This window comes from Cyprinus carpio, chromosome B20 (genome assembly GCF_018340385.1).
Source record: "Cyprinus carpio isolate SPL01 chromosome B20, ASM1834038v1, whole genome shotgun sequence".
NCBI lineage: Eukaryota > Metazoa > Chordata > Actinopteri > Cypriniformes > Cyprinidae > Cyprinus > Cyprinus carpio.
In genome coordinates this window covers 18465423-18489796 of record NC_056616.1, presented here as the reverse complement: position 1 = coordinate 18489796, position 24374 = coordinate 18465423, and the positions used below count along the sequence as shown (strand labels likewise).

General features: G+C 36.8%; 1 protein-coding gene across 1 annotated transcript in view; it reads left to right on the top strand.

Moving 5' to 3' along the window:
• LOC109049616 (syntaxin-binding protein 5-like) overlaps window positions 1–24374 on the top strand; it is a 74006-nt gene that overhangs the window by 47662 nt on the left and 1970 nt on the right. Inside the window, 19 exon segments of the mRNA XM_042746226.1 lie at window positions 3129–3251; window positions 4568–4647; window positions 5126–5280; window positions 7039–7111; window positions 7220–7367; window positions 8046–8060; window positions 8062–8114; window positions 8589–8629; window positions 10612–10832; window positions 11912–12096; window positions 13106–13231; window positions 14070–14221; window positions 14734–14796; window positions 17089–17136; window positions 18562–18612; window positions 20402–20641; window positions 21470–21839; window positions 22609–22774; window positions 22854–22965. Coding sequence (XP_042602160.1) covers window positions 3129–3251; window positions 4568–4647; window positions 5126–5280; window positions 7039–7111; window positions 7220–7367; window positions 8046–8060; window positions 8062–8114; window positions 8589–8629; window positions 10612–10832; window positions 11912–12096; window positions 13106–13231; window positions 14070–14221; window positions 14734–14796; window positions 17089–17136; window positions 18562–18612; window positions 20402–20641; window positions 21470–21839; window positions 22609–22774; window positions 22854–22965 — 2422 coding nt within the window.

Below are 24374 nucleotides of genomic sequence, written 5' to 3'. Positions count from 1 at the left end.
TTGGTTTCTGTTGAATTAACAGCCAATGAGCTTGCTGCTTAATATTCAAATACTCGACCAGTGTTTTCTGTAGCAGTTTGCAGAGTGCTTGCAGAAACCCTTCACCTTCCCCAGCTCCACCTGTATTGATCTCCTAAAGGTAATTCTTTTGGGCATTTTTTTTGTCTTTATAAAGATAGGACAGTGTAGAGCAGGCAGGAAGCGAAGTGGGAGAAAGAGAGGGGGTGGGATCAGGAAAGGTCCTCGAGCCGGGATTTTTTTTTATCTTACCTTCCTGACCATTTTATTCTCCATCACTTCGAAAAGTGATAGTGGATGTGGAACAAAATGGATTGTTCAACTCCCTAACCTGTAAATATGAGCAACAGTAATATTGATAACAAGCACTTGCTGTAATTAACATATGCTTTTTTTATATGTATGCACATCTACAGTAGTCTTTTTTGGAGAAGATGGCCAGCTGACCTTGTTCCGGATGGCTTGACGTTCACTGCAGGAATGATGTGTTTTGTGTGTGTGAGGGCAGTGGCAGCAATATTTTTGGACTGAAGAGGCGGGATGTGGCTGCCTGCAGTAAAGCTAGCAGACCTCTTTAGCTCTAATTGGGCCTCTGTGTGCGTGCATGTGTCAGAGGTATGACAATGTCACGGTTCCCTGTCTCTGTGGGTATCTCCAAGAGTGTGACGAAGAGAGAGAAACATATAGAGGATAGAGTAGAGGGGAGCTAGAGGTCCTGGTATCTTTAAGGTGTTGTTAATAAGGCAGGTGGCTTATCCTTCAGACCTTTCTCAAGCTGACATACACACACACATGCATACAGTTATCCTACATGTCCTTGTCACTGTATGGTATAATTACAAGTCAGAAACTATGGAATACTAGTGTACTGCAGGGTATGCAAGGATAAAACCAACAAGGTCTATAATGTAATCTAGAAATCTATTTGTTAGGCCTATCCTTCACATTTATGAATTTTAGGAATCAGCCACTGAAGTATCACTAAAGATAATGATAGTAATTAAAAAAAAGGAACTGTATACTGATCAATCACTAATCTGAATATGGGTGTCTATATTTGATTTTTTTTTAATGTATGAGACATTATTAAAAATAAGTATTATTCCCACTTGTCTGCATGCACATTTTCCACAAGTGCTACTCAGTTTTTGCATAATAAAATGGGTTAGTTTGCATTTTTATCTGATTCTTGTTATAAATCATAATAGTCTGGTCAAATATTGAAAAAAATCATGGACAATCTTAAGATACTTGCCGTTTATTCATCAGGAAGTTCTGGTCAAGTGCATTCCTTAATGGGATAGAGTATTCCATGCCATATTCTGTTGCATGTTTTGGCAAATGTATTAGCCCCTTCAGGTAATCATGCATTCAAAAAAAAATTACATTCTGGCGTATACTATATTCTGCAGAAATGTAAATGTATGTAATGCAATTCTGAATAGTTTGCTTCAAGCTTCATTGGATGTCATTTGTTTAGTAAAACACATTTATGCTGAATAATTGTGTTCCACAGCCATTTGTTCTGTACCTTCAGAACATATATTATGCAAGCAATATAATCCTTCCTAATCGTAGTGGGGTGTTGTGAATGTAGTTGTGCTTCAGCATATTTTTGTGTGTGTGGGTGCGTCTGTTCATCTGGCTCCTCCTCTCTGGATGCTCCTGTAATGATGTTGCACTCGGTTCATTGATTAGTTAGGTCTGCTGAGGTTCGTCCCCACTGTCTGCTGGAGACAGAGATAGAGCCGCCATCATTATGCTAAACAAGAGGAGACTGCGCTTAATTAGAAAATAATGAGAACTCTCTTTCAGCCTTCTTTGTGCTTTCACTGGCTCCCTTTTCTCTCGATACATCAGTCTCATGCTGTGCATTCTCTCTCTTTCTCTTCCCCTTGATTCAATTCTGTTCTATTCATTGTGCTATATTGGCCTGACTGTTTTCCCCATAGTATTGCCAAAGCCTTCAGTCAATACAACAACAGTACAAAACAAAGCTATATAAGAAACAAAGCTACTGATGTGCAACAAAGGAATTATGGAAAGGTTAATATATGTTCCAATATGTTATGCTCCAATACTGTATATATGTTCCAAAATTTTCAATAAATGGTGTTTTTTCAAACTTTCTATTCATCAAGAAATCCTGAAAAATTCAAAACATCACACGATATTAAGCCTCACAACTATTTTCAACACACTGATAATAATATAAAGTGTTTTTGAGCACCAAATAAGCATAATATGATTTTTGAAGGATTATGTGACACTTAAGACTGGAGGAATGGCTGCTACAAGTTCAGCTTTGCCATCACAAATATCAGTAAAATATCAATAATAAATATCAAAATAGAAAAAAAAGTAAACTGTAATAACATTTCACAATATTACTGTTTTTACTTAATTTGTAATCAAATAAATGTAGCCTCGACTTAAAAAAAACATTACAGACCCCAGCCTTTAGATTGGTAGTGTATATCAAAGTTATTAAATAATGTAGCTAGTTAAGCTAAAAACTGTTCTATTAAAAAAACAACAAACAAAAAACAAAACACTAGTTCTGATTGTAAATAGCTGGCAGAAAATATGATGTGATTCCAGAAATATTGCCAGAGGATATGTAACATTCTAGATTTTATCAACTCTACTTAATCAATAAAATAGCTTAGCAACATTATTTTAAAATCAGCTACTTTTAAAAAATTAAATAACACTTGGGTGTAAATGTGACTCCCCTCCTCATGTTTTCTGGATAAAGCTGCAACAAAAACCCTGACGGTTTAAAAAGCATGCTGCAATCCTACTGTTGTTGTTGCACCAAAGCCACAGATGCAGATTGTGTATAACAGACCTACTAGCTTCACTATTTGTAGCAACCTTATTGATGCTCAACACCAGAAAGACAGTCTTTCTTTATATCACTTATCCCAGCATGCCTCTTGATTCAACCTGGGTAGACCTGACGTATACCCCTGGGTCATGTTCTTGGGCATTACCGGTGTGAGTTACTATTAGGAAATCTCCCATTGAGTTGCCTCTCCCCATGCAAGCATTGCTAACCTTTGTTTCCTGCTCTTTTTCCTGTCTTGAACTGTCATTCTAATTCACAGGCGATCCATTCGGTGGCCTGGCACCACGAGGGGAAGCAGTTTATCTGCAGTCACTCAGACGGCACCCTGACCATATGGAATATAAAGTCCCCAGCCAAGCCCGCACAGACAATCACGCCAAACTCATATTTATCCATCACATTTTCTGCCACAAACACACAAACTCATTTTCTTCAAATTCATATTTTGTCAGGATATGGGTTGCGAAATTAATTGCTCTTGTGTCTATTTCAAAAGGTTGTATCACCTCTTTCAAAGACTTATTAATTCAGGATTGTCATTTGATTTTTCCTCCCCTCCTTCACAAAGCAGCTTAAAACAATCACCTCCCCTTCCCTGATTTCCATTTCAAGGTGAAGCTTTAATTTTAATTTTCATTTTGCTCCTACATGGAGACTGCCTGTGTTGTGGTCTTTAGTGATGAGTGAGGTGAGGTCATGCACTTCCTTTTGGTGCACGGCCTTGCCTGCTCTATAGAAGATACTCCATTACGGTCCGCTCTTGATACAAGAACCCCATGAGAGGAGAACATCAGACAGCCAGATTTAGAAACTAATTGGGAAAAGCCGTAAAATATTGTCAGAATTTTGGTATTTTCAATCCATAGGCATTAGTAGGGTCTGTTTAGGGAGGAATTAGCCCCATTGTCTTTTATCTTAGTCACATTAAAAATCTTAGACTAATCTGCTCCATTTTTCTCTTTCAAGCAGATGCAGTTTTTCTTATTTTAATTTATGTGTATTTAAATATATAAAAAGCAGCACAATTCTTTAAATTTATTTATTAATTATTTTAAATGCAGTATTTGAGCTATTTGCTCATAAGGCAAAAATATTCATCTGAGCTCAACTAAAGAACGAAATCTTGGAATCACCCTTTTCAGTTCAAAGATTTTTTGGAAAAAGTTACCATTTTAAGGATGGTCGTTTAATAAACTGCTTTGGAGGAGAAAAAAATTACATTAATCAATATGTTTCATAGTGAACATTTCTGTTTGTTATGAAAGTACTTATGTAGTTCTTCTGTGACACACTTCCTGTCTGTGGGAGAGAGAGGCTCTTTTCCAAATAACACCTTCAGCCTCTGCAGCCGTCTACTCTTTGGTGACATAATTCTTGATAGAATGTTGGCTGTAAAGTCTCCTCCTAAAATGCCAAATGACAACTTTAGTCTTTTAAGTTTTGAAAATGTACAGGAAGTTCTGTGGCTTTACTCTATTGGATATGAAACCTGTTTGCTAATACACCCCTAAAATGAACAGAACACTGTTTAGAAAACTTCCTGTTTCAATTGGAAGTATGTGAATGGCTTTATGCTCGTCAGATGATTTAATGGGGTCTTTAGTCTTTAGTCTTTTAAGTCCACACCAAGTGTACTGTTTGGGCCAGAATCAGACTTATCCCGAGTGATTTCTAACCTCTTTTTCTGGCTCTGTTTCAGGAAAGCAGCCTAAAGATGGAAAAAAGCCAGAGCCTTGCAAACCCATTCTTAAAGTAGAGTACAAGACCACGCGAGCAGGGTAAGTGCACATATGCAGCAATACATTTTTGTTTCTCCTGGCCATCTTAGACCATCATGAATGGTGGTCCAGGCTGGTTTTGCTGGTCAAGCTGCTAAACAAGCATAAGTTAAACTTTTCTAGCGAAATGTTGTTTTTAAATAAATGTGGAGTCCAAAAGTCTGAGACCACATTGAAATATGGAATTAAAAAATTAATTTCAAGCTCATTTAAACCTGGAAGTAAATAAAAAGTTACAATGTAAAATAAATAACAAGTACTTAAGATTCTGCAGGATTTCTAGGTTACAACCAAATAAACAAACTTGTGGAGCTCAAGTGCTTCTTATGTTAAAGGAAAAGGCATTCTAAAAGACATTCATTTCAGCTTCTCACTCAGATTATTATGCAAATAATCTAATTTGAGGAAAAAATACAAGCACAAACTTTCCAACTTTTGACTTATCTCACTGTACGGTATATGTTTGTGTTCTGAACAGGGATCCGTTTATGATCTTCTCTGGTGGTTTGTCATATGACACTGTTGGTCGACGGCCATGCTTGACAGTAATGCATGGAAAGAGCACGGCAGTACTGGAGATGGATTATCCCATTGTAGATTTCCTCACCCTGTGTGAAACGCCATATCCTAATGGTATGTAGGCCGATTTACTCATTAACAGCACCTGCTCTGTCCAATATTGTTGGAATAAGTTCTCAGTCTTTTTATCTCATGCCAGTTCCTCTCTTTTCATTTTTTGCTGACATTTAAACCTTTGTTTTGTTGGGTTCTTCTATTCTTTCATGTTCTTTGTAGATGAGCTTGGGCTCTCCCAGTGGAACTGCTGCCTAGTAATTACATTTTACATCACTTTTTTTTTTTTTAAAGCTCCCTCTATTCATAACATCCAGTTCTGTGACTGCATTAGTTTATTATTGCCGTAGCCATTTGAATAATTTATCACTTTGGTGGCTATTTCTGAATAGTAAGTGTTTTCTTTTCTCTCTGCAGGCAGCTGTAGCAAAGGCTGATAGTTTGTTAATAGTCTGTCAATAATGTGCTGCTGTGAAAAAGAGAACATTAAATATACTTATTATGAGTTCTTTGAAATACTTGATGCTCTGATTGGCCATACTCAAACTTTTTTTTTTCCCCTAAAATGTCTTTTGAGCTAAATTTCAGCAGTGCTTTTGAACATTACTGATATAAATACGAAATAGAGGAAAACGTGAGTTGTTCAAGACAAGTTTTTTTCTTTTTCTTTTTTGAAAGAAATTAATACATTTATTATGCAAGTATGCATAACATTTAAAATAAAGAAGTGACAATAAGCACACTGTTTTCTATGTTATGGACTTTTTTTCTTAGTGAAAAGCTGAGTAAGATAAATTAAGTTCAACTCAGATCAATATTTTAGTCACCATGATTTGAGTTGGTGTTTATTTTGAGGTAATGACTGTACTTTATCCCTTACATAACACCCTGATCATATCACATACTTTACCTTGTGCATGGTACTGGATTAAAAACATTTTATTTCTTGTGATTCACCTTGCTTTTACAGATAATCATGCAGTTGATTCTTACCTAAACAAAGCATCTGTGTTCCTATATTTTTATAAAAGGCTTAACCGTTTTGTTTAGAATTTGCATTAAGCCAAACTGAGAGGCAGTGAAGAATACAGAAGAAATGGGAACAGTGTTTACTGTGCTGCTTGCATAACAGTGCCTGGCTCTGTATGTTGATTAAGCTATATTTGAAGTGAGACGTCTTTGGTTCTGACTCATTATTGAGACAGTTAGGAGGTTCAAACTTATGCAGTGACGTCTCTAGTCATAACTTCAATGGATCAGGCCACTTAAATATGATGCATACTTTATTATAAGTTCGTGCCAGAATGGGTGCCATTTACATCTCTCGTTCATATACTACCAAGTCTTATTTTCACCAAGGCTGCATTTATTTGATGAAAAACAGTACTGTGAAATAACATTATAATTTTGAAATAACTGTTTTGTATTATATTATATTTTAATTTGCAGTTTATTCCTGTGATGTAAAAGCTAAATTTTACTCCAGGCATAAATCAGTCTAGTATGCTGATTTGGTGCTAAAGAAACATATCTTATTATTATCAGTTTTGAAAACTGTTGTTTAGGATTCTTTGATAAATATAAAATTCAAAAAGAGCAGCATTTATTTAAAATAGAAATTTTTGGGTAACATAAATGTTTTTACTGTCACTTTTGGTCAATTTAATTTCCCCTTGCCAAATCAAAGTATTAATTTCTTTAAAAAAATAAATAGCCGTGAATGGTATTTGTAAAAAATATGTGCATATATTAAAAAATTACTCAAACATGTAGCGATTTATTCATGATTTTACCCATCCTGTTTTCATTTCTCTGCAGATTTTCAGGAACCATATGCTGTAGTGGTCCTCCTCGAAAAGGATTTAGTTGTTATTGACCTTGCACAAAATGGGTATGTATCACCCACAGCATTTGCATCATATTTGTGTCAAACATGTTTGACACCATCCCTTTTCCACCACAGTATCAATCTTATTTTTTAAACTCTGATGTTTTTCAGTACCCTATCTTTGAAAAATCCGTATCCCATGATGATTCACGAGTCTCCTGTGACATGTTGTGAGTACTTAGCCGATTGTCCTGTGGACCTCATACCTGCACTTTACTCTGTTGGGTCTCGCCAGAAACGACAGGGCTACAGCAAAAAGGTACAACAGCATGCGCACACTCATTTTAAAGGTGCTAATCGGTTAATGATGTCTTTTAAAATCAAAACGTCCTGCCTACACACATGCACCTTGGCTTTTGAGTGACTAGATTACAGTCCCTCGTGAATCCCCCCGTTGCCCTATGCCTGCGTGACTTCAGGCCCCTGCCGTGCAGCACATTGTGTCCTCAGACTGTGTGGGTCAGAGACAAAGGCAGGCGTATTTATGGGTATGAAAGAAATCATGACCTCTCAGCCAAGACTGGAGTGCGGTGTGTAAGTTGTGGGTCTGTCTCCCACAGGGAGCAGGTTAACTCAGACGGCCCACTTTGAATCACAGCACTTCTGAATACCTTTGAATAAACTGCTTCAGCTTCCACGCCTCGTGAGGAAATGCTTTCCTATAGAGTCTCGCCAGCCATTTAATAAAGGTTCCACCCACGTTGCAGAAATGTTTTGTGGCTGCCAGTGCAAGCCACAGTCATTATATTAAGAGTACGCTTACTAAAACTTACAAATTGGCAGATTTCGTTTTATTAAGTTTCCCAGGAATGCTCACATGCTTTAGGGCAATATCTACTAAATTTCCTCTATTCTCATATGTCGAGAAATGTTGGATTTATGTGGTTAGTTTCATGGATTAAAGTGCTTTTATGTGTGGTTCTGTTGTTCATCACAGGAATGGCCTATCAGTGGGTGGAAACTGGGGCTTGGGCACACAAAGCTACCCTGAAATAATAATAACTGGGTAAGAGCAGTGTGCACTTGTGTGTGAGGCAAGTGAATGTGTGTGTATGCTCTGTTCTCTCTTGCCATTCGTAGTTCTGCTGAAATGGCAGAAATTGCAAAAAAAAACCTTAAATGGAGTAAAAGAAGAAGGCAGGGTATAAGAAGAAAGGAGGAGGAGTGCAGAAGAGAGAGTAATGAGCAGGACAAGACGGTAGCGAAAGGGAAGTATGACAAAAAAAGTATGCATTTTCTGATGTACCGCCCATGGGATGACAGAAGCTTTTTTCGCTTTTTTAGTGGGTTTGACAGCAGTGGGAAGAGCACTTCCTCTCATCTCTAGACTAGCTTTTATCTGACATAGAAACTTAGCTTACCTCAGTGGTTTGTTTGAATACATGTGGTAATGGGAAAGTGACAGTGAGTTTATGTGGGTTTGTGTATAAAAAAAATGTATGAGACAGTTGAAATAAAAGATTCTCTGCTCTTCTTGCAGGCATGCAGATGGTTCAGTGAAGTTCTGGGATGCTTCAGCAAGTAAGTACCGAGTCTTTCTGACTTCACATTCACCCCATTTACCACTTGTGTGCGGTATAATAGTTCCATTTACCACAATGTGTGCGGTATAATAGTTTTTCAAAGCTCATAAACTTGCTTCAAACACATTTGCATTTCATATTGAACTCGGCAGAAGCATTTATCTAAAAACAAAAGTTTTATATCAGATTTTTGTCATCCTTCGGACATGAACCCATGACCTTGGTATTGCTAGTCACATGCACTGCTATTTTGGCAACTGCAAAGACGGTAGACCAAAATATTTCAATCATATTACTGTGAATGGGAAGTGCAAACACGCAACATAGAGGAATTAGTCAGGTGGAGCCAGTTGGGCAAAACTGAAGCTCTGGTGCGTATAGAGAGTCAGTTTCCTGACTGCACGTGCCCATTGGCTTTACCAACTCAAAATACATGCTTTTTTTCACTCAGTTTGAGCAATTTGAGAACAGCATTTCTGGGTCAGTTTATGTCAGATGTTATTGCCAATTTGAAATACGTTATTTGAATGTGAGTTTGGTAAAGCAGTTTTTTGAGGTTATGATATTCCCCATTCAGGTAGATAAGAGTTGGTGTAAAGGGACTTGGCTACAGTTACAATCACATTTGACTAACACTTAATAACTGGATTCTGCTGACCACTGTTGGAGTATAACTTGACTTCAGACATAATTTACCTTAACAATAAGGCAATTTTCCATGATTTATGACCCCACTGGAGACTGACCTTATAATGTCTCACACAAAAAACTCCCCAGATCCCACAGGCTTTTTCTTACCTTGTGCACCGCTGAGAGAGACCAGCGTGGTGAGAGTGTTACCTGTACATGCCATTTGACCTTGCTTAAACTGTGAGCTTTGCAGACTACAGTTTCCACTGTTCCTGTACCTCCTGTAGGTGCTAAAGGACATTGCAATATTAAAAATACCACAAAGTTGCAAACCCCTCACACAAGTGCATGTTTAACATTCAAATTAGTTTTCTTAGTGGTAGAAGATAATTTAAAACCAAAGTGGCCCTCATTTTGTTCACCAATGAAATATAAAGCCAATTAGACATGACTTTTTAATCCTGCTAAGACAGAGTGGCTAATCTTATGCCATTTAATATTTTTTTGCTTTGGCTGAACTGAACAATTGGAGTCAGTGGATTAGAGGCCCTCAAAAATTGGACAAAAACACATATATGCATTTGATAGCATTGAAACACTTCCCATCATTCATTTAATCCTCTAAAACATTAATTGTACAACTCTAGAAGTTATATGACTTTGTTGTTTAGAATGCTAGATTCTGATTTGTTTATTCACAGCATTTTGTGGTCTTTTTTTTATTGTCCAAAGCAACCTATTACCTGTTAAAGTGTGTTAGATTTCTGTCTAAAAATAATTTAAGTTAAAATTTGTTTGTGTCCTTTTATTCATTTATTCATTAATTTATTGATATGAGAAGTAGTTGTGTAATAAAACAGATAATGTACAGTAAGCTGGTAATATGCAACATGAATATGCAAAATAAACCTCTTCAAATTAATAGAACATAAGGATGCATCAGTATTAAAGTTCTGTCTGAAACCAATAAGACAGTAATTATTTTTCTTGCTCTTGGCTGATCAACAATAAATTGCCGTTATTAAATGTACTGTATAAATTAAAAATCAAATGCCAAACTTTTGAACATCGCAACAAAATAAAAAACAATATTAAATGACCCAGGTGAATTTAGACATCACAACATTATAATGTACAGTATGAAAAAAATGATATTTATTTAGAGATTTGCATAAGACTACATTTTAACAATGTTTTTAAAGCAATTTAATGTTTTTAAAGATTAACTTTATTAACATTATAGTGATGTTAGATGACAATATGACAAAAATCTCTAATTTTGTGTTAATGACTGGTTGACTACAATTATCTCTAACTTTTTTCTATGAATTCCACTTGCCATGTGTTCAGTAATGCTCCAGGTCCTGTACAAGCTGAAGACAGCTAAGGTGTTTGAGAAGGCACGCTGTAAGGAGGAGAAACCCAACACAGAGATTGTGGATGAGGACCCATTCGCCATTCAGTTGATGTCTTGGTGTCCCGAGAGCCGCATGCTTTGTGTGGCTGGTGTTTCTGCACATGTCATCATATACAGGTTCAGCAAACAAGAAATCACCACAGAGGTTGTGCAGGTAAAAATATGTTGTTCATACATTTTAATGTTAGAATTATTTCGTAAGAATTATGCAAGATTTTAATTTTTTTTTTTTATTGAGGTGCTTTTGTCTTAAAAAAACGTTGTTTTCTGGAGTGTAATGAGTAATGCTGCCCTTATAGACACTCTCAGTCTCTCTCTCTTATTCCCCGTCTCGAGTTATTTTAGTTTCCTGACAACTGCCATGACTCATAACGTTAATAATAATATAAAATCTGTTCATTAAATGGATGTTGTTCAGTGACTTGAATGTTTTTGTGGCATTTGTACGTGTATGTGCCGTCTACAGAGCCAACTAAGGATATCCGAGGAACAGTTGTTACTCAGATGCTTAACTAAATCCCTAAGCCTTTCAAAGCCGTTTTAATTAATGTTCACCACATCTAGCTGTATATAGAGCTTGAATAATTCATACTGCATTCATTTTGCCCTCTCAGTGTTTTTTTGCAAGCCGGTACATTTGCATACTGATGCTTCCATGACCCATAAATAAATGAGCGCTTATGATAATGCTATTAGAAAATATATCTGTGAATAATTAGAATTTCCATATGATTTATTGTGGGAAAATATATAATGTGGTAGACTGAAGCAATTAAGCAATAGTGCTTTATTAATGCTTAAACGACGCAACTTATTTACATATTAATACATGAATCATAAAACAGGATAATAATGAATCAAATGTTCGAATACTGTCATATTGGGGACACGTGAATTTCAGGCACAGGAACGAATCTCATTGGTTAACAGAGGCGCATGCTCAGCGCAAATGTGGGAAAACCATTAGTGTTACCATCGTCTGCTGACTGAACATTTACACTTCGGTATAATGAGGGCAAATTAAGCCTATTAGCACCTTCAGTCCCGTGACTCTCACACACATTATAAACACTCACTTGGAAGAGACACGCACACCAATTAGTGTGTCTCATATTAAGAATAGAGACACACCAATGGGGATCAATTAACTCAGTGTGTTTAGCTGAATCATAAACATCTGTTCTCAAGCACAATAGTGTCAGTTACCTGTGTACATGTGTGTGTGTTTTACAGTTATTGGAGGTCAGGTTACAGTATGAGCTGAATGATCTGGAGTCTCCAGAAGGGGGAGGAGATCAGACACCAGCTCCTCCCACACCAAGCACCTCCCCCAGTCCACAAACCGCTGCCCCTCAGACACACACCTCCACTAGCAGCAACTCGTCAGATGGGATCCGAGACAACATACCCTGCCTAAAGTAATTCTGCTTTGCAAGTTGTATTTTAATACACATAACAGGGAATTCAAAAGTCTGAGGCTACTCATGTAAATGCCTCTATATGACTTTTTTTTTTAATTTAGACATTTTTTTTCAATGCAAATTATATTATTGGCAGAACATTTTGATGTTTATTTGATGTTTAAAAAATGCTTATTTTTTACACTCTCAGAAATAAAGGTACAAAAGCCGTCACCTTTTAAGAAGGTACACTTTTGTTCCTATTAGGTTCTGATATGTACACTTTAAGTACTAAAATGTACCTTTAAGGTACCAAAATGGACCCTTTAGGTACAAACATGTACCTTTTGAAAAGGTACTGCCCCAGTGACAGCTTTTGTACCTTTACTTCTGAGAGTTAAGTATTTTTAGTATTTGGTATGTTGCCCTTTTGCTTTGACAGCAGCACTCGGCCCATATTAACTCCACTAATTTGTGTAAAAGCCTGATGACCAAGTGATCAAGCATGATTTGAAAATGATCCAAAGAGCATCTTATGTTTCAATTGGATTGAAAAACATCTAATTGTCTTTAGAAAGGAGTTCACATGATCAGTTCATTTGATTTGTGAGAACCCAACAGATAATATGCACAAAATTTAAGTGTCAAGTTAAAAATAGTTCTTAGCTTTTACAAACACATTTCAGGACTTCTGTTCTGTTCCATTTAGCTGCGCCCTGTCTGGCTGTTTCCAAAGAGAGCGTTGAGGGATGTATTTGCCTCTGACTGAAAGTTAGTGTTCACAGTATTGACGCAAATGGTTGTCTGACAAATCACCATGCACTGTGAGGCCCCTTTTTGGCACATCTTTGTATAGCTGTTACTAGATTTTGCTAGTTTTTATGATTAATCATGACACTTTCAAGTGCTTGGGTACTCATTCCCATCCTCAGTAAGTATTATATGTGTCATTATAGAGTAAATGTTGTACTTTTTTTTTTGGCAGGGACTATGAATAACCCATGTCCTCTCTCTGTCATTCCCTCAGGGTGCGCAGCAGTCCTCTGAAGCAGTCTCCAGGGTATCAGGTGGAGCTGGTGGTACAGCTGGTGTGGGTCAGTGGAGAGCCGCCCCAGCAGATCAGCAGCTTGGCCATCAACTCCAGCTATGGCTTGTGAGTTACCTGAAGATTTGAAGACTTGTTTTATATTGTTTTGTCAGGTGGTTCAGCAAATGCTGCAGACTGTCGGAAAAGTTTATGAAAGGACAATATTTGCTTTGTTCTTTTGTTATATTAAAAATATTTTAAAATCTTAACATAAATTTAAATATATATCAAGATTTTCAATGAATAACGACACCTGTGTTGGTTTGTTCCTCACACAAAATTATAGTAAGGCTTTATAAAACTTGGCTTACACAATCCTTCAAAGTTTGGGGTCTGTATTTTGTAACGTTTTTGAAGGAAGTTGCTAATGCTTACCATCTGTGCATTCATCTGATCAAAAATACAGTTAATAATAATGTGAAATAGTATTACAAAAAATAACTCTTTAAAAACAAAATAATTGCTGTGATGCTGAATTTTTAGCATCACGGTTACTCCAATCTTCAGTGTCACACGATTGTTCAGAAATCATTCTAATAATATGCTGATTTGGCACTCGTGCAATTTTTGCTTATTATTAAAGTATTACCATACCAGTATAAACCATTTTTTTTTTCTCAGGATTCACTTTGAAGAACAGAATTCAAAATAGAAAGTAATGGTTAAAAGTGGATTAGAATAAAATGTCTTTACTGTCACTTTTGATCATTTTAATGCATCTTTTAATGCATCAAACTTTTGAATGTGTGTATAAATTATAAATGATTGTGTGTGTAAAATATATTAACTTGATTAAATAATCACTATAGCAGCATAAACCAAAATCCTAAACCAGCATAAAGCAAAATCCTTCGAATTTGAGGACAAAATCACTTGCTGTCTTTTATGTTTGTGTGTAACATAGGGTGGTGTTTGGCAATAGCAATGGTCTGGCAGTAGTGGATTACTTACAGAAGACTGTTCTGTTGAATCTGGGAACTGTGGAATTGTACGGCTCTAATGATCCGTATCAGAGACAACTGCGATCTCCCCGCAAGAGCCGACAGCCTTCTGGAGGTCTGATATGCACACAAACATGGTTTTCATCTATAATAGACAAAGCACATATATATGAACAGCACACCATTGGCAGGACATGCAGCTGTGCAGTGAGGGGATACAGCAGTGTGTCCCCTGCTGGTGGATGGCACAATTGCAGCTAAACACATGCTAGTAAGGAAGAGACGATTGCTGGGACTTGGCAATGGATTGGTTGTTAGATTATCTGGTGTGTATGTGCGTGTTTGTTTCAGGGGTAATGAGTGATATTTAGCGGGGGGCTGGGATCTGTCGGATATGCGCACAGGGAGTGTGCTGATCAGAGCAGCTGGGTTCAGCTCCTGTCTGCCCATCTGCATCTCAACTCCAAGATCTGAGCAAAGGCTACACACTGCACCTCACACTAATGAGTATAGGCAATTGTACTGTCTAAAATACATCTTAGACTACTTTTACACAAGGTTGCTGATACTAGCACACTTTACACGTTTTCCATAGTGTGACAATCATGTTTCTTTTTCTCTCTACAGGGCTTTGTGACATTAATGAGGGCTCAGCCACCTCAGAGGATCGCTGCAAATCCCCCACCTCAGGTAAAACACCCCTCAGAGCATGATACAATCCATACTGCCTCCTGCCACCATCATACCGATTAGTCCTGACACTGGAGTTTGCTGAAACACAGATGTTATGAGCTCCACAGGGGGGCATTTTAGCATTTCAACCAATTCCTCTGCTCAGGACTAAAGGGATAGTTCACCTAAAAATGAAAATTCCGTCATTATATATTCATTGTCATGTTGTTTCAAACCTGCATTGACTAAATTTCTTCTTGGAAAATAACTACAACTGTACACTGCTGTTCAAAAGTTTGGGGTCAGTGAGAATCAATACTTTTTTCCAGCAAGGATGCATTCAATTTATCAAAAGTGACAGTTACATTGTTACAAAAGATTTCTATTTTCAGCTGACAATAATAAGAAATGTTACTTTAGCATCAAATAGGCATATTAGAATTATTTTTAAAGGGTCATGTGACATTGAAGACTGAAGTAATGGCTCCTGAAAATTCAGCTTTGCAATCTCAATAATTGCATTTTTAAATATATTAAAATAAAAAAACAGTTATTTAAATGTAAACAGTATTTCACAAAATTATTGTGAAACTGTTTTATTATTTTATCAAATAAATACAGCCATGCTGATACTTTTTAAAAAATATTTGAGATATTTTTAAATATTAAAACTGACCCTTTAACCTTTTGAACAGTAGTGTATGTCAGGTCTTCTGAAGCCTTACAGTAGTTTTGACTGGGGCTCAAACCAACATTGAAATTATTTACTGAAAATCTTGACATCCCTTCATGAGTTTTCATTAACTTAATTGATCCATTTCACAAAACCAGCCTGTATTATGTTTACACACTAGACTGATCTGAAAAACAACATGAGGGTGAGTACATAATGATTTTTGAGTGATTCATTACTAATTAATCAACACACATGTGGATTTATTTTGTTATTCTCTCAGTATTAAACAAGCCTCTGCTGAAAATCTCTGGCAGTGTTAACAGGGCACACCTTACGTAACATCCTAAAACTTTGTGCATGTGTCTGTGGAGGAGAACAAAAGTTCACAAAGGTCACAGATGACTGATGAAGGCTGGCAGTGTGATGAATGGTAATGGTGACTGACATTGTGACAAGTTGCCTTCGCCTGATGGGAGAATAGTGGTTAAACATCTGGGCTAGAAGCATGTCATAGGTTCAAACCCCTGAAGGGGTGATTCATGACCTGAGGAGCACCACCATTGTGCCCTTCAGCAAAACTGTCTCTGTTTCAAAGTATTTGCTAAAGTAAACATCCACAGCAATCATAAAGACAACACAGGATGAATTGTTAGGAAGTGGTTTCTGAAATTATATGTGCAAAAGAGTTGAAAAAGTAGCAGCTGCTTAGACTCTGAGCAAGACACAGCTGTCTTTGTGGGCGAAAAGGACACATTAAACCTAAATTTACTAGACAACCAAAGCTTGTCAATGCACTGTAAAACACAGCACTCTTAGTTGAGAGTGCTTTTAGACTGTGGTTAATGAGATATTGATTGCTTTCAGATACTGTCACTGAATTGTGTAACCAAATATTTATTCGAAGATGTGTCACATAAAGGTTTTACTTTTATGTTTTAGATTCATGTTATGCAAATAACACTTTCCCAGGGATACTTTTTTTCCCCTCCAGATTCTTAACCTTTGCTATAATATCACGTCTTCCTCTGGGCTGGGAAAAAAGAACATTTTTTAGCCATCATTATTCAAATTTGCATTGTTTTTGTGGATAGAATGCAAATATAAAATGCAAAAATATTCAAGGTTAAAACACAGATAGGACAAGTTAATCTTAAAGCATTTGCATTCTCTTTCTTTAGTTCATTTAGCGCAGCTGAAGGTGGCATGATAAGCCGAATACAACCTAAAAAACTCCTTCTAGAAAGAGCGTGACATTCACACTCGGAGACCGGGGCAGATCTCAAAATAGAGATAAGATTTGCTCCGAAAGGTCAGAGCAGAATGAGAATGTATTTCCTGTTGGAGCACAGACCTCTGAAGCCGTTCTCTCAGCAAGTGGTTTGATCAAATATTGACAGAAGGTCTCTGTAATTATTGTGCAAATAGCAGCATACACTAGCAGTAACACCTCGACATGGGCAGATACAGAACGAATGATTGCAACTGCCACGGAAAGCCAAACCAAATGCATAACAAACAAAACAACCCGGGTCGATATGTAATCTTACACGTTATGGTTCTCCTGCGCTGTATGTTGCTCCCAAAAAGCGTAAAATATCTCTAACTGCTCATATGCTTTACTTCCTCCCAAAAAGTCTTTATGTCAAACCATCAGCAATTCTTCAATGGAGGAGGGAGAGGAGGTAAGGTTGGATGACGGTGTAGAAGAGGTTCCACTGGTTTTGTTCAGCCACACTGTCTCTGTCTCTATGTATGAACAAAACAGAGGAAGCAGCTGTCCTCAGAAACAATTACCTGAATAACCCTGACGGAAATTCCCACTGCATGCTACGTTCATGTAGCACGCATGTAACATGGTGAAATGTGCTTGTGGTGATTTGCTTGAGGCGTTTCTCTTTTCCACACCGATGGCTAAGTCCTACAATTGTCTGTCTGTAGGAATGAAGGTTTTCGGTTTGTCGTCTTCCTGTACTTTCTGTCTCTTTATGTCAGTACATCTCTGCACAGGATTTTGAACAATACATTTATTTAGATGGATTGCAACCAGCAGTGGTATTATTAGGAAACAAAACATATAGTTTTGGGTAATTAACCATTTAGTTTTCTTTAGTTGTTCTTATATAGACTTCTTATATAAAGCTGTGAAGGCTGTTTTTGTTTTGTTGCTTTCTTAATGATTTTTTTTCTTTTTTTGATGACTGCTGAGCTCATTACACTGCAACAAAAAAACAAACAAAAAAAAAAATAACAACTGTAAATCATTATTTTGTCCACTTAAAATATCTTAACCTCTTTAAAGGGAATAAATGCATTTATTTGAGAAGCAAAACTGTCTAAGATATTAAGACTTATTTTAAGATATATTATATAAGACACAAATAATCAAATCTATATAGTGCTATAATTAAATATACCATTTAGTTCAATTGCCATTCAGTTAATCAATGAACATAAACATTGTAAAAAAAGAAAATCAAATAAAAATAAATATAAAACTGTGATGTACATTGGAAAATAGTATTAAAATACAAACAAAATGATCTTATTCAGTTTGTTTCTCCAGTAAATTTATCTTGTTTTTAGAATGTTTAGATATTTTTTGCTGACAAAACGAGGTCACATGTTCATCTGCCAGCTATTTATTTATTTGTGAAAGATAATAGATAAGTCAACATATGCCTCTGCAGCAAGGGTATATACAGTATATTATACAAAATGTACAAACTCATCCATATATAAGCCATAATGTCTAGTTTGGATTCTCCTATGTGGTGCATGCTTGTGGCATGAGCTGCTGAGAATGATTGTTTTGTCTGTTCTGATGTTAATTCTTTTCCTTTCAGGGCTTTGTGTGACCAAATTACACCCATTTACATCCCAGTACTGTTTGTCCAGCATGCAGCATTATGCAGTTTGTCTCTGACTCGCTGAAAAATATTGCAGTGTCTCCTTCGTCCTGTTTGAAGTATTTGTGTCCCTCAGGATGATTAAAAAACCTTTTAGCTATGTTGTCTTGGTGTTTTCTCCAGCACAACTAGTTCAAGCATTGCATGGCTTTTACTGAGGCTTCAATGTGTTTGTAAAGAGAGGTGTTCTCTTTTTTCCAGCAAAGATGTCACGGAAATTAAGCTTGCCTACTGAGCTAAAGCCAGACTTGGGTAAGCCTCGACTTTGTGTTCATGCTACACAGCTTTTGAATGTGGAGTCCATCAGCACATTATCAGAAACTGGAGAGTCCACATGCTCATTAGATTTGAATATCACATGTCAGTTAGCCCAAGACTATGGTGGCTTCAGAATTCCTGAACTTTCAGAGTTTATACTGAGTTTCTGGGATTGAAACGTGTTATGAAATACAGTTTATCAGAAAAGATCCATCTGAAGCTGATTTAATTTTGTATTGAATTGTGGGTCTGACATACATATGGGTCATGACTGAATTGGTTTATCAAAAGTCTTGTGAGTGTTTCCATATGGTACACGTAAGCATGGCCAAAACCACTGCATCACTTTCATGTAGTCATGGTCCTCTGTCAGTCTTCCTAACTCTTATCCTGAACAACACAAGTCAGCATTTGCTGGTATATTAATTCAGTATCAGATTCAGTTCGGTCATCACTTTCCAGCAGGAGAGTTTTTAAGGGAATTCCCTCAAGGAGTACTTTTCTGGAATTGCACTGATTTGAAATGGAAATCAGATGAGTAGTTTGATGTAAAGATCATAAAAAAGATTGTAAAGATGTTCCCCTCGCATATCATATAAACTTCTACAGGATATCAGTTAATTGTTTTGAATAAGGAAACTTTTTAAATGTATACAATTGTTCAAATGTTTGGGATCATTAATTTATTTTATTTATTTTTTTTCATCAAGGATGCATTTAATTGATCAAAAATGACATTTATAGTGATAGTTTTCACAAAAATATAAAGCAGCACAACATTATTCAGCTTTGATAATATTAAGAAATATAACCATAATTGGGGTCCAAGCACAAAATGGTTTGTGTAGACGATACAATTATACAATGACCATGTCTCTTTTCAAATGTAATTATCCTCACGTGACTTTTCATGGAAGTTTTATTCTACGTACTATATTAAAAGAGGCAAATTTAAAATTGGACCGCAACTCATTAAAGAATGGCATAACAGCTGCTGAAAATTCAGCATTGCCATCACAGAAATAAATAAATGTAAAATTATTAAAATATAAAATTGTAACAGTATTTCACAATATAACTGATTTTGCTATATTTTTGATCAAATAAATGGAGCCATGTTGAGCTTAAGACCCCCCCCCCCCCAAACATTAGAAAATCTGGAAATTTTGAATGGTAGTGTAGGGTTTAAATGAGGAAGATATTATGTCATAATAATGAAAACTAAAATTTAGTTCTCTCACATTCTTTCATTATTTTTATTTATTTGTTTGTTGTTAATTTCTAGACCGTACGCATCTTGGATAGGATGACCAGACGTCTAGCTTTTCCCAGAGTAGTCCCATGTTCAGACCCCTTTAACATGTCCAGATGCAGATTTATTTTAGAAGATGGTCTAGTAGGGCCAATTTTCAGATAAATGAGGTCGGATAAAAGGGTCTAAAATATGAAAGTGTTCCAGGAAAATAGGGCACCTGGTCATCCAAATCTTGGGAATACCATTTATTTCCATCACACTGGAGAGACTGCCTCATTTCCCACATCAAAGGTCATTTTCTCACCACTGAAGGATATTGTGTGTTTTAACTTGTGCATAAACCACAAAGGCAGAACATTTATTTAAATTTTAATTCTGCTCAAGATGAAGAGGCTGATATGGAAAAAGTAATCTGTCAATCTGTTAATCTGTTGGTTGTCATCTCAGAGTGGGGGCTTTACTTTTTTTGTGTTTTTCTCTCTACTGTCCTACTCTCTGTATGTCCCCCACGGGGTTCCATACCCCTAGACAACAGGGACAACTCCTTCAGCCGCTCACGGAGCTCCAGTGTGACCAGTATTGACAAGGAAGCACGAGAGGCCGTAACATCTTTCTATTTCTGTGAGACGTACAACCGTAAAACAGATGGTGGACTTACACCTAGTCTGTGGGTTGGCACGTCCTTGGGAACAGTCTTGGCAATCTCCCTCAACATGCCCCCTGCTGGAGAGCAGAGGCTTCTGCAACCAGTCATCGTCTCCCCTTGTGGTAAGTTAGTACATTAGAAGTTTAAATGGAAATGAAATGAAAATAATATATGAAAAATAAATGAAATTAATGGAATAAATGAAAAATTACTGAAAATGTACTCAGCCTGAGCCCAAGATGTAGATGAGTTTGTTCCTTCATCGAAACAGGTTTGGAGAAATTTAGCATTACATCACTTGCTCACCAGTGGATGCTCTGCAGTGAATGAGTGCCGTCAGAATGAGATTCCAGACAGCTTATAAAAACCTCACAATAATCTACAAGTAATCACACAACTCCAGTCCATCAATTAATGTCTTGTAAAGCAAAAAGCTGTGTGTTTGTAATAAATTAACCGTCACTTCTGGCCAAAATTCAAGTGCATAATTCTAAAATAATGTAAAAAAAGAAGTCCATCGTCTGTCTTCTCACATTAAAATCAATTGACTTATTTGTGTACAACTGTTTTCACTTCTTGATCTGTGGATATTTCTCTCCTGATTCAGATGAGATGACCTTTTCTCTGGAGGAAGCGTTATGGTTTATGGATACATATTTTGGCCAGAAGCAAAGGTTTAAAGTGAAAGCACTTTAATTATGGACTTGTGGATTATTGTGATGGTTTTATCATCTGTTTGAACTCTCATTCTGACGGCACCCATTCACTGCAGAGGATTCATTGGTGAGAAAGTGATGTAATGCTAAATTTCTCTAAATCTGTTCTGATGAAGAAACAAAGTCATCTACATCTTGGTTGAAATTTTCAGCAAATTTTCATTTTTGGATCAACTAATCCTTTAATTGAAGGTTAGTTTGTTTGACTCTGATATCTCAACCCTTTCTGTACAGGAACTCTTGTCAGGTTGAAGGGCAGCATTCTCCGGATGGCTTTCCTAGATTCTACAGGGTCTCTCCTCCCTTCTGCTTTTGAGCCATGGTATGAACCCAATGCTCCGGCCAATGGAGAGGAGCGGGACAAGGTCCGTAAGAGACGGCCGGTGTCTGTCTCCCCATCCACATCCCAGGAACTGAATGAAAACCAATATGCTGTGCTGTGCTCTGAGAAACAGGCCAAAGTCATATCCCTGCCCTCTCAGACCTGTGTATTTAAACACAACATCACCGAAACATCTTTTGTGCTGCGGGCAGATGTGGTACAGATTAACACCGGCATTTGTGTGGCCTGCTTCTGTGCCAATGGACACATCATGACCCTCAGGTGAGAGAAGATGCCCTTAACACAAGCCAGATGAGGGTTGATTTAAATGCATTCATTTAACACTGTATGTTGGGATGTGTAAATACAGAAAAATCTATGAATCCATCACGATTAAACTGGGAAAACAGATATTATCTTGAAAAAAAAACTGAAAAAAAAAAAAAACGTACTGGCAACTGTAATGTCATTTTAAACGTGTAAAGAATTGATATTAAATAAATAACATATACAGTATATTGAATGCTACACTTTTCAAGACTCCAACTCAGTCCGCCTTTAAAGCATTGTTTATCTGCAGACTTCCTGGTGATTGTTTCAGTGATGTGAGGAATTGTTTGTAGATTGATATTGATATACTGTAACACACGCAGTAAATTTGGAAATAAGGCTATTTTTAGTATACAATATTGTCGTCTTGCTCCACTGTTCAGCAAAGTCAGCCAGGGGGCCTGTTGCTATTGCAACACAGATCTAATCACTGTATTGCTCTCCAAATCGCTTTGGCTTATAAATCTTCAGAGGACAGAAAGGCAGACAAACATCTGTGTGTTTGTCAGTAGGAAGGTCAAAGTTAACCATCAAACAAGAAGACCTTGGGGGTATTACTCCAGATATCATCTACAAATATCCTTGTTTCTTGTAATTTAACGGCACATTTTGAAGGACAAAATCAGCACTGCCACAGTCTCAGCATTGCAGCTCTTGAATAATAGAGGAGGTGAGAAATCCCAGAGCTGAAGAAATGTCTCACTGTGTCATGCTGTTTCAGTCTGCCAGGGTTGAGGCCACTGCTGGATGTAAATTACCTACCCCTGACAGATATGCGGATAGCGAGAACGTTCTGCTTCACCAACCTCGGCCAGGCCTTGTACCTGATTTCCCCTACTGAGATCCAGAGGATCACCTACAGCCAGGAGGTCTGCGAGAACTTACAGGTGAGCAAAACCGTTCTTCTAGACTCTTCTGGTGCACAGTATTTACGAAAATGTTGATGATGATGATTTAATTGTGCAGGAGATGCTAGGTGAGCTGTTTACTCCGGTGGAGACGCCTGAAGCTCCTAACAGGGGATTCTTTAAGGGTCTGTTCGGAGGAGGAGCACAGTCTCTAGACAGAGAAGAGCTCTGTGAGTTATTTTTCATTATCTGCTCTTTACCCTTAGATGCTTAAAATATCTCAGCAAGAATGGTAAAGTAGGAATGTAGACCACAAGCTGAAAGATGACCATTTAGATGTGGGGAGCTAGCTGTCGCACTTTTTACTTCAGTAAATATATTTTTCAGGGTAGGTTCACTTTTGTAAGTCAGATTCTCAATAGGCACAAATTATTTCCCAGTCACAATAGATGTTGCAATTGAAAAGCCAAAACTGTTGCTATTATCATTGTTAACTTGTTATCATTAATACATCTACAACTAATACATCTACAACTACAGCATCTAAAACACACTGGCAACCCGAGATTCATGAAAAAAGAATATAAAATAACACATGTATGCCAGTGTATTTTATTGTGCATGGTATTTCAGTTGTTTACCCAACACCTACTACAAAAATATCATTATATTAAATAATTCACAGATTATTCGAATATAACATTGTTTTGAATAAGGCATTTGAATCCAACATACAAAATTATGTTTATGAAACTACACAGAGATAGAATTTTGACAAAAACCTATTACTGATGTTGTTATTTTTAGCTAAAATATAAAAATGCTTTTTGTTAATTAAAATATAAATAGATTAAAATCTTGAACTTAAAAAACCTAAACAGAAAATTGGAAATGTTGCCTGGGCAACAAACTGAAATAAGTTGTAGTTACTGAAATGACTAAAATGACTAAAACTTAAAATAATAAATTAATGCTGATATATTTTAAGATCAGTCAGAGTAAGTTTCTTTCAGTTGAAACAGCTCAGACGTAGATTTTAGGCTTGGATTAGGCTTAAGCGTTGTCTGTGAAACCGGGGGTATATCTTGTTGTAAATAATTATAACTGGATTTAAAATGCGTAGTGTAACAATAGCCCCTTTCAAACAGTAATACCAGTAAATTGCCATAAAATTACAGGAACGACTTTACCGGTAAATTCAAAAATGCACTGTTCACACAGTCAACAACATTCCGTCTTTTTTCCCGGAAAAGCACCATTCACTAATCCATTGCAAAATACTGGTAAATTCTGTGACATCATCAGCCTCTAAACAGCTGCGCTTGTATTTGTAAACATGGAGGAGTATATGCGGTTAGTATTTTTGTTGATGGTTTCATTTTTGTTTCAAACTTTCGCATTCATGAAGCTTTTTTGTCACAGAAACATCGTAATAGACGACTAAGAAATTCTTCCACTACCACTTCGATTGTGATTCTCGTTTATTTTCAGATATTTAAAGCACAATGTTTTCAGTTTACTGATGACCTGACTTTTTTCCTGTGAATGCCTTGCTCTCGGAGATGGTTATTTATTTTATCATACATTAATGCATCACTAAAAGTTCCTCTCAGATGACGGCAAATTTCTTCATCCGCCC